The 11,194-nt window shown below is 45.1% G+C and overlaps 1 protein-coding gene across 3 annotated transcripts in view; it reads right to left on the reverse strand.

The window, feature by feature from the left end:
- HERC4 (HECT and RLD domain containing E3 ubiquitin protein ligase 4) overlaps positions 1-2,807 on the reverse strand; it is a 34,580-nt gene extending 31,773 nt beyond the window's left edge. For 2 of the 3 annotated variants that reach the window (XM_074155199.1, XM_074155200.1), the window contains exon 1: positions 2,516-2,741. In XM_074155199.1, coding sequence (XP_074011300.1) covers positions 2,516-2,741 — 226 coding nt within the window. Of the gene's footprint in view, positions 1-2,515 lie in introns of all 3 variants that reach the window. The other variant, XM_074155198.1, reaches the window with a different exon arrangement.
- Between the last annotated feature and the right edge of the window lie 8,387 nt (positions 2,808-11,194).

Genomic DNA, 11,194 nt, shown 5'->3' on the forward strand with positions numbered 1-11,194 from the left:
AGAAACCCAATTAACATTAAGGTCAAATAGATTACTGTCAAATGACTACACGTGTAGACATTATGTAAGAGGAAAACATTCCACCACAGCAAATTAAAGTCACCTATTCATTATTAACAAAAAAGCCTGCAAAACAAGGCAGAGCAAATTAAAGACTAAAGCTACTGATTTTGCAATGAGCTACACAATGTCCTCTTTATAATGCAAAATACTGTAGAAACAGATCCTAAAGACTAATTTTTCTAGATATACAGTGCACGCCTCTGAAAAGCAAGCACTAAAATATCTGTAATTTTTTTTTGCCAGTAGCCTGCATCAATACCTTTAAATAAAATTGCAAAAACTGAAAGTTTATTTTCATGCTTATGACTTGTGATCAGAAGTCTAACATTTTCATTTCAGCAACAGTAAAGTGGAGAAATATCATCAGGGCTTGTCATTAAGGCTGGAATTTTCAAGAATCCCCTTAACTAAGAGAACCTGCTTGGACATTTTATGCCCAGTTTTCAAACACGTAAATTCTATTCCTGCCTAAGAATGGCACACCCCTGAAAAAGCCTGTGTATCATCAATGTCACATGCACTGTAAACACAGTCTAGCATAGCCTAAGTCAACTTCAAAACAGTAACTACCAGTATCTGCAACATGACAGGCACTCAGTTTCCAAAATAAAGTAACACAGGCAGCAGATGTAAGTTCATTTTTTTTTAAACAGCCGGTCTGATTAAAGAGGTTATCACCCCAATTCAGGCCCATCACGGCCTCCACAGCTCTGCCAGGGGAAGAGGTCATGTAAGCGCTCTCCAGCTCAGGCAACAGCGCGCAGATTAGCTCAGACTATCTTCACCAGCTGCTAAACTAGCCAGGCTGACTTCCCCTAATATGGATTAAGGAACATTCACACAATCCCTATGGCAGGCAGAGCTCTGTGGGGAGGAAAGAGGGAAGGCAAAGCTAAATAGCGCCACTGGTGACACGGAGGTGGCAAAGACTTGCAGTCAGTGACAAAATTATCTTCTGGTAGCAGAAATATGTTCAAAAGACAGCGTACACCCATTTGTAAAGGTACCGAGCCTCTTTAGACTGTGCAAGTAAAGTAAAACCAACTTCACATTAGAACATTCAACAGTATTGTCCAGAACCTCCAGATGAAAGAAGAACTCAGGAGGAGGACGTTACAATCCTCATGGCTGCTGTGTCTGAGCATGTGAAAAAAAAAAAAAAAATTATAGTAGGTGTCTGTCCATTACATATGAAAGCTCATACAAGGCTGTTTTAAAAAACCAAAAATTAAAAGTCAGATATTTTTGTTGTAACTTTTAGATTTAAAAGAAAATTCAGCATCATTTTGAAAGCGGGTTACAAGTATTCAGAGTAAGTTTGACCAGCTGAGTTTCTATTCATGTTCATGAAGCAGGTGTTTGCACAGGATTAAAGTTTATCAGTTTTCATATCCATTTACTGTTTCCCAATAGAAGTCCAAATTAGTTCTAAAAAGTTACATATCAACTACACAAAAAAATCTTTACTTGGCACCAAATCTGAAACTCTGAATAAAGGAGAACTACTAAAATACTGCATAATGCCGTATTGCCATTTGGAATATTTCTATCAATTATCATGCCAAGTAACTTGTAAAATTGCTATAGCAGTGATTAGAATAAACTCTTACTAAGCCTTTTCAGTTTGCTTACGTTATGCTATAAGTAGTGTCAGAAGCACTGTTCCATCTCTCAGTGGCACGCAGATATGACTCACATGCACAGCTCTGAAGGGAGCCCATGTGCACACTCCTCTGCAGTCCCTGCAAGATGTTTACCCACTTCTGCTACAGAACTGCTCTCACAAGAACCAGAAACACACATATAACATAAATAGGAAGAAAAAAGCCCACAGAAATTATACGTTGCATCCTTTAGGCTTTTCCAAATCCTCTTCCTGGAGCACTGCATATGCTGAAGAATCTTTTATCTAAAGTTTTATTTTTAGTTCTCAAAAAAAAAATTAAGAACATTGCTTTAATCAGACCTGCAACACATCACACGTTAGGTGATCAAAAACACACAGCATGTTTCTCAACTAAGGTATGCCAAATACTCATTTCTACCATATTCCAGCAGCCAAACCCACACGCATAGTACAATGCTAATCCACGTATTGAAGCAGATCACCTCCCCTCGAGATTAAAACCAGCCACCGAGTCTCTCACAACTTTAGGTAAACCGATTCCATGCTGGAAATGAAAAATAATGGCACTGTCCAGCTGCACGGCAGGCAAAAATACAGAGGGACAGCCATATTTCACAGTTGGTTATTTCCAACTGGCACAAGATGCGATCCAAGTGAAGGAATGCTTTTCAAGTTAAAAATACGTCCATTCTTGGAGGAATTACCGTGCATGCAATTCAGCGTGTGCACAGGCACTGGCAACCTTGGGTTTGATGTAGCATAATGAAACAAAAAATACACGCACAACCACACGTATGGTCTTCAATTCATTACATCTAAACTTACCGGGTCTTTTCCTGGCTTTTTCATGCCCTAGTTGTCCTAGATCATTGCATCCACATGTATAAACTGTCCCATCGTCCAGGACAAAAACAGTATGTCTCAGTCCACATCCAACATCTCTGACCCTTTTATTTAAGAAAAAGTCACTTTTTCTGGGTTCTAAAACAATCTCTTCATCAATTCCACCCAATCCAAGCTGTCCAAAAGATGCATTTCCCCAGCACAACATGTTTATGCTTCTCTTGATCACAGAAGTCTTCCAACTTCACTTTTCTAGAATATCCCTTCTGCGTAGCTGTTCAAAAAAAGGAAAATGTACAGCTTTTCAGTATTGTCCCTAATGTTGATGTTATTAACGTTTATGTTATATAGCATGTAATCCACAAGTTCACTTTCTATATACCAATATATTGAAACATTGAACAATTTTTAAGAGCGTGATTTACTTTCTTGGACAGTATTGACATTAACTCTGCAGTAAAATGCTTTCCTACCCATGTCAGATACAACTTTTAAGATGTGTAGGTCCTCAGTTTTATAAAACTTTGTTTCAAAAATTTAAAATATCATTCTTTGTAAAACTTCTCTAAACCCTGATCCAGAACTATACAAATAGCAGTCACAACCAATTCTAGCCAGTGGAAATGACCTCAAACGTCTTTTAAGGAGACAGTACAGGCTAGTTTCTTTACAGAAGCAGCTGCATGACTCCAGATAGCACTGTATGTGACCCCCAAAACAACACTTGACTGTTAGCTTGGGAAAAATTGGTCAGCTCTGATCAACCCAGTTATGCAACGCAAAGAATAATATGATGTGTCAATCATTACATTTAAACAACTATGAGTCAACTGAACTTACAATTTAAAAGATAAATAGCTGAAACTCAAGTCCCCAATCTTGCACTGCAATCAACACAGGCTACAGCGTCATAGTTACTCTGCATTAACAGGAGGCCACGTATACGAACGCCCCCACACAAACCCCCACCCCTAATGCCTAAATTGCAGTTACCACTATTTGTGCTGACAGACTCTGTACCATTTTGGAAAGGAAACAAAGCTACACTTTGCTTTCATTTTCAGTGTTGCAGATGATGAAGAATTTATGACAATGTTTTCACTGTTACTTACACTACACTTCCATGACTGCAAGTTTCCTCGTATTTTCAGAGCTATTTAAAAATCAATGCAATACAGTGCAAAGTGGCTGTAAATTTTCATCTGTGACCATTATTTGGAAGATAGCACGAATAATGGAATGTGGAATACAATGCACTACAAATGCATTCAGTCTTACATTATACCGGTTCGTAACACGGACAAACCGCCTAACTACAAAACTGCTCAGAGAAGCAAGCCATCAGTTAGCACCCAAGTGTTACGCAAACCAAAGAAGGGCAGAATTCTTGCCAGCACAACAGGATGAACTACTTTTTCTCTGCAAAAGTCAAAATGCAGTAAACAAGATGCTTATTTTTATGATCTCATTTAAAACAAAACAAAGCCACCAAAAAACCCCCACCCCAAAACATCCAAACAGCTGGAAATATATTGCATTCTGTTTACCTATCTCAGGAGATGACGCATGATCAAATATTTCACTAGCTATCACCAGCTATACCCTACCACATTCAGGAGGGGACATCAGAACGAAGGCGTCTTGGGTTAAGACATAGCTATGCAACAGCAAATTTCACAGATCCGTAGCAGTGACTGCAACGAGAGCTTTGACCTGCAACACAAGAAGTTAAGAGAAGATGTATGATTAGAGTGCTTCAAGACTTCCGTAGTCAAGATTCACCTCCATCAGGGCAAAAAGAAGAGAAGCTCTCCGTTCTGTTGAAACAGATACGTAGTTCCACAGACGGTGGGTGGGTTGTTTTGTTTTTTAAGAGTCAGTAGCCAAAGAAGTTTTGTACTTTGATCTGAAATCACGGCGGTATCTTAGCCCTGTAGGTAGTCACGAAAGCCAACTCAACCTTGTCACTGCTGGGTACTACCACGCGTGACGTCAAAAGCAGCCCAATGCCGACAGCGGGCACAGACGGCGAGGGAAACCACCCCACTCGCTTCCCGACGGCGGGGAGCGAGTAACGGTGCTGCAGGAAGGGTCTGGACGTTTCCCGCAGGCCGGGCGGGCTCTGTAACCTCACCCCGCTCCCCCGGCGGCACCGCGGGCTCAGCCCCACGCTCCAGCCCGACACCGCCCGTCTTCGCCCACACGCTGCCAGACGCCGAACGGTTCCCCTCCCCGGGGCGCAGCTCCCCCGGCCGCCGCCCGGAGCGGGGCCTCCGCCCGGTCGGAAGCGGGGGTGGGGATGGGGGGGAGGGGGTGTGTGGCGGCGCCGAGCTCCCCTCAGCGCGCCAGCCAGCTGGCTCGTAACGGTCCTAACCACCGCCCCGCTCCCACAAGCCACCGTCCCACCGACCGAACGCGACCCCGGCCGCCCCGCGGGGCCGAAGGGCGGCAGCGCCCGGTTCCGCAGGGCTCCAGAGGCGCGGCCGCGGGGAACTCACCGGTGAGGCGCTGCGCTCCGCTCCGCTGGGCCGCGCCCCGGCCCGGCCCGCCCGCCCGCCGCAGGCACCCACCGGCCACCGCGAGGGCGTGAGCGGCCCCGAGGCGGAGCAATGACAGGGCCCGGCCGCCGCTCCCGCGCAAGCGCCGGCTACAGGCGGGCGGGGCCGCGGCGCGACCGCTCCCACCGCCCGCCTCGGCCTCGTGGTCAGCGGCGGTGACGCGGCGGCGGCGCGGCGTGACGTTACCCCGCGGCCCGGCAGCGGGAGGCCGTGACGTTAAACGACGGGCGGGGTACGGTGGGGGGGGGGCGGTCTCCGAGCGCGGCGCGGAGTGGAGGTCGGTAGCGGGAGTCCCCGCCGTTGGGCTGCGGAGGGGCTGAGCGAGGAGCTGGAGAGGAAGAAGAACTTGAGGAGAACGATGGTGCCGGCGACGTGACGAGTGCTGGGGCGACGCCTTCGTCTTCCCGCGGGAGGGTGCGGCGGGTGCTGAGGCGGCAGCTGACGGGGGAACAAAATACAGCCCCTGTGAAACACACCGTCGTTGTGTGGCATCACTGCCGTTAAATCAAGAGTTAATGAGTACGGTAACGATGAGTAATGACGGCTCCCGCTGGCGCGTCGCTCGTCCCTCGCGGAGCGGTGTTGCTGTTCCGTATCCCTCGTCCGCGGAGACGACGGGCAGAAGCCTCTTCTTCATCTCTGAGGGCACGAAAAGAATGTGCTCAGCGAGCGGCAAGGAACCGGATCCACTGGGGAGAACAAATTGTTCTTCATAGTCCAATTACCCGTCATTAACTCCTGACGCCGCAGCCTTATTCCCCGCGGGTGATGGGGCGGCGATGGGAGCACCGGCCCAGGAGCGGGATGGGGCCTTGCTGCATCCCTCCGGCAGCAATTAACAGGGTTTTCTCAAGTCGGCATTCCAGGCACAAGCTTTTCCTGGCGTCAGAACATACACTAAACACCCATCTGAGCCAGCAATGTGCCCTTGTGGCCAAGAAGGCCAATGGGATCCTGGGCTGTGTAGGCAAGAGTGTGGCCAGCAGGTCGAGGGAGGTCATTCTCCCCCTCTACTCTGCCCTGGTGAGGCCACAACTGGAATACTGCGTCCAGTTCTGGGCTCCCCAGTTCAAGAGAGACAGGGAACTACTGGAGAGAGTCCAACGTAGGGCAACTAAGATGATTAAGGGATTGGAGCGTCTCCCTTATGAGGAAAGGCTGAGAGAGCTGGGGCTCTTTAGCCTGGAGAAGAGAAGGCTGAGGGGAGACCTTATCAATGCTTATAAGTACCTAAAGGGCGGTTTGAGGGAGGATGGAGCCGGACTCTTCAGTGGTTCCCACTGACAGGACGAGGAGCAATGGGCACAAGCTGGAACATAGGAAGTTCCACTCAAATATGAAGAAAAACTTCTTTCTGGTGAGGGTGCCAGAGCCCTGGAACAGGCTGCCCAGGGAGGTCATGGAGTCCCCTTCTTTGGAGATTTTCAAGACCCGCCTGGATGCAGTCCTGAGGGATGTGCTCTGGGCAATCCTGCTTTGGCAGAGGAGTTGGACTAGATGATCTCTAGAAGGTCCCTTCCAACTCTGACAATTCTGTGATTCCGTGATTCTGTCATCTCTAGTGGAGCAACTAAAGATAAGTTTACACACTAGACATTTTTTAACTTGTTTGTTTTCCTAGGATTTTACTTAGTACAGGGAGGAAAATCCATTGCAATTTATTGAAGTGGAGTGGTTTGGGAATCCAGATGCAGTTTCCTTATTTAGCAGCCTCTCTATAGTAGTCCTGCGATCCACCTTTATTGTAGGTCGGGAAGTAAGAAAGGCCAGGACCAGGCGTTCTTCACAGCAAGTGATGTTGCAAGCTATGGGTAAGGAAGATGCTGTGTTTGGTGTCATTTTGCCCTGTCCTGGAAACCATTTGTTAAAAAAAACCACCAACAACAAATGGGGAAGGATGTCTCGGTCCAATCATTAAACGCTCCTAAAAAGGTGAGATTCTACGGGACTTCTCAGGATTTGTGGTTGTGAATTTACCGGTCAATATCCAAGCCAGAAATATTGAATTCATACATAGAAAAAACGAGACAGCTGCGTGGCTGATGAAGGCTAAAGGATGCGCCACTTCTCCGGGTAGATTTGCTTAGTTTCTTATTTAACGGAGAGATGCAAGTGATTTGCCTTTTCTATCCCGCATGTGGGAATGGGAGGTTAGCAGTAGCTGTTACAGCGAATGGAGGAAAACGTTTCATTCGTTATCTTCTAAACTTCCTTTTCTCTTTATCTGAGACCACCAGAGTAGAAACTGCGAATAATTACACTGTGAAGTAGATTTTAAATCTTGTGATTCGTTGTGCAATGTGTCCTCTGACCAGCATGTGGGGATATGTCCATGTACTTGAAGAGAACATTATATGCCCGATACAATTTTTACATAGAAAAGTATTTTCGTATAAATGGCCTAATGCATTAAATAAGAAATACATAAAACACAAAACAATAAACCATGTTGCACAAATCTCAACTTCCTTGTGTAACAGACATAGCTGGTTTTTTTAAAGAATTATTTTAGACCTAAAACCAGATTACTATCAGTTAAATAATCCAAATGTGTCTTCAAATAAAGTATAAGCCATATTTTTATTCCACTTACTACCTATCTTAGCAAATTGTTCTTTTCTGGGCCAGAGAAGCCATATCCTGCCTGTCTCAATGCCTTGAGGAAGCCCCTTCCTTCGTGAGGCTGAAGATACAGAGAGAGCGGGGGGTAGGGAGTACCTGCCCTGATGCCACATCTCTCCCGGCCACTCTGTGCAACCAATTCTGCATCCACTGGCATCAGATCTGCCAAAATGTGGTTCTGTAGTTGCAGTGGTCAAGAGGACCGTGGGTGAGCGTGCTTGCACCTCAAAATTCCCAATATCCATTCTACTGCTTGCAAAAAACTCCCCTAGTTTGCAATGATGCAAAATCCAGTGAAAACAAGAAATGTTAATCTGGTTGACTTCAGGGAAGGGACTTTTTCCTTCTAAGTTCCTTGGCACAGAGGGTTTCCTCTTACAATTGCAGGGTCTTCTTATTGATGGTCGTAACAAGCAGGAAACTATTTTCAGTTGCCCTTCCATTATTAAAATAGCAATGCTTGGCTACTGCCTGGGGATCGCTGTCAGCACAGTTGTGTTTTTTAAATTATACCCTTGTTAATCACCCATTCAAATAATACCAAAATGAAAAAAAATCATATATACTGCTTACTAACACATACTTTATTAGTGGAAGACATCTTTCGGTTAATATTGACGTTTTTGAAGGCTACTGAGTTAGGGAATAAAACTTTGTGTATAGCTACTAACAGAGATGGACTCTGCTCTCTGCTTCCTTTTGCTCCCAGCATCAGTCAGTATATATTTTATAAACATTAATTCCTCGCTTCAATCTCTTTTGTTTTATACTCCGATGTGTCGCAGACTACAGAAAAGAGAAATGGGTGTCCAGAACAGCTGATAACATGAAATTAGAGATGTCAGCATTTTGCTGTGAGAAATTACTGACCTTTGTGTGAAGCTTTTGTGTAGAATATTCTTGATTAAGACAAAGGAACGGCTTTAGAGTGCAAATAGCCTTACAAACAAGGTACGGTCAGACCCTTTTATGCCCTTTCAGTTTTACATTTTATCCTTGTATTCTTCACAGTAGCAATGTTTGGATGTTAGTGGATTAATGGAAGCAGACAGACAGCCGTAATTCACACATAGACACAGAGTCCCATGGTTTATGTGCTCTGCTGCGTTCCAGCTGAGCATGTTTTAGTTTGCTCTCTGCCCACCCTGCTCACCAGAATGATTCTGGTTAGCTCAAATGGAAACGTGCTTACCAGTAAGAGCAATTATTTATTAACTGATGGTGATAATATGAACAAAAACGAACAGTTTTTGACCGATTTGTGAAGGTAAATCACTATATAAATACTAAATCAACAATATTGCAAGTTCTGTGTCTAACTCTGGGCACCTAATTAAGGGAGCAGTTTAAAGATAAGCTAAGGAGTCATACCTTCAAATAAGATAAGCAAAACAAAAACCTGCAACGCTCCATTTCCCTCATCCTCTCAGGCCACAAAATACAGCTGAAATAGCCAAAACAATGCTATCCATAGGATGACAGATGTAAAGAAAATGGAAAAGCAGCAAAGAACAAGGATGAACGCTGGACAGGGAGACTACAATGAAGGAAACAAGCTGACCTTTGCATTAGGTATGAAGCTCTTGTGCTCACAAACTCCTGTGTGTATCCAGTAGCCCCACAAGGCCACACAAATTGCAGCTGGCACTCAGAGTGACTACCCACGTCCCAGCAGTACGGCAGAAGCCACACAAGTGCCCAGGCACCTTCAGGTTGGGGCTGAAGACGCTGAGCACTTTTGAGCATCCCACACAGAGGGCCGGGAGTGCAGCCCCTTCCTGCATGTGGCACGTTCTTTCCCTATCGCAGTGGTTTTGCACAATTACATGAATTTTTCTGTTACAAATAGATCAGCGGGACAGGTGCTAACTGAACACCAGGAAATTCCCATGTAACCTTTTGGGGGTTTTTGGCTTAAGTGTTGGATGCTGAAACACCCGTTCCCATGTCATTAAGCTGGGCTTTTGGTCAGGCCAAAATACTGATGTTTGATTTTTAAGGTGCAGCCCTACAGGAATAGAAAACCAATAATTGAGCCAGTTCTGCCCCGTGGAGACCAATTTGAGAACACGCTGAACCTCAGCTTATAAAATAGCAGCTCCAAGTGGTGCCACATGCTGCTGATTCTGACATGACACTGTGTCTTTGCATGGCAGGATGATGAAGCACCCTAAAATTAGCCTTCTTACTATTTTGTAAAGAGCAGGCAGAAAGGTAGCAGCCTGCACTGGGGAGAACAAAGAGGCACAGGAGAGGACCAGAACTGGGGCTCACGCACAGGCTGGTCACAACACTTCATGGTGAGCGCTCTTGGCTTCTTTGCAAATTTCCATGTTGGATTGTTTAGTGTCATTTCTTATCCCAAGCACGGGGTGACCGGACTGTGAAAGAAGATAGGTGCTCGTGTAAACAGAGGTGGGGTGGAGAGATCTGTTCTCTCAGGGGGCTTGGGAGGCAGCAGAGGGGAAAACTAACTGTGAAAATGACAGGGATGGTCTCTTTTCTTAGAGCTGTGGTGGGAGCTAGCATTTAATTCACAGAACTAAGTTTGTTATTAATTGAATAGAACTGGGAATGGAAGAAAAAATAGTGCTGGTGTGGAAACCAGAAATAGCATCATAAAGCTCCCTCTCTGTTGAGCTAGACTGAGTTTTTTCTGATACTCGGCTCACTCTCCACCCCATTTCTTGGGGGATAAAGTCCTTGGCTTCACAAGCAGTAAGATTTGAGAAAAAAAAAACCTCCCAGGCAGTAGGAAGATAGGCATAGATGTGTTTAGGTGAAGAAATAGTGAAATAATGAAGGAAAAGGTCCTAGACCACAAAAACACTTGGAGATGAGAAAAAAGAGACTGTAAGGAAACATTTGAATATCAGAGGGCACAACAGGCATGACATGAAATGTTATGAAATGGATGTTAGGGCTGGTTGCTAGAAGAGAAGATGACACAGCATGCATCTCTGGGAAGCAGAGGACTCCTCCATCAGGTAGGTGTAACAGCCTGTGGCCCTGTGCCTAAGCAATTGTCAGGGTATGCTGTTTTCTCTATTCCTAAGGTAGGACCATGTGAAGAATAGCTGGGAAGAAAATAATAACTCTGAGGTATAAACTGTGACCAATATGTTCAAACTACATCCAGCTGTTTCTGCTATTAGCTATAGCTCAAAAATATAGGACTATTTTGCAACAAAGATATTTCTATTTAGTAAAGACGATTGGACAGTGCTCTGCGGCTTTTGTGATTTAATTCAGGATAAAACTCATGATTTCCCATGTATTACTGAAACCCAGAAGGGCATGATAGTGTGAGATCTATTTTGGTGCAGTTAGCAACTGATAGATACTTGGTACAGCATGGACTGAAATGTGGCGTCAAAGCCGCAATGAATCTGTGCCACTTGTATCAACTGCGGTACAGGACATCTCCGTTCCAAAAGTGGATTAGATAGTCACAGTGGATGAAGACTCTTGGAGAGATGGA

This window comes from Numenius arquata, chromosome 10 (genome assembly GCF_964106895.1).
Source record: "Numenius arquata chromosome 10, bNumArq3.hap1.1, whole genome shotgun sequence".
NCBI lineage: Eukaryota > Metazoa > Chordata > Aves > Charadriiformes > Scolopacidae > Numenius > Numenius arquata.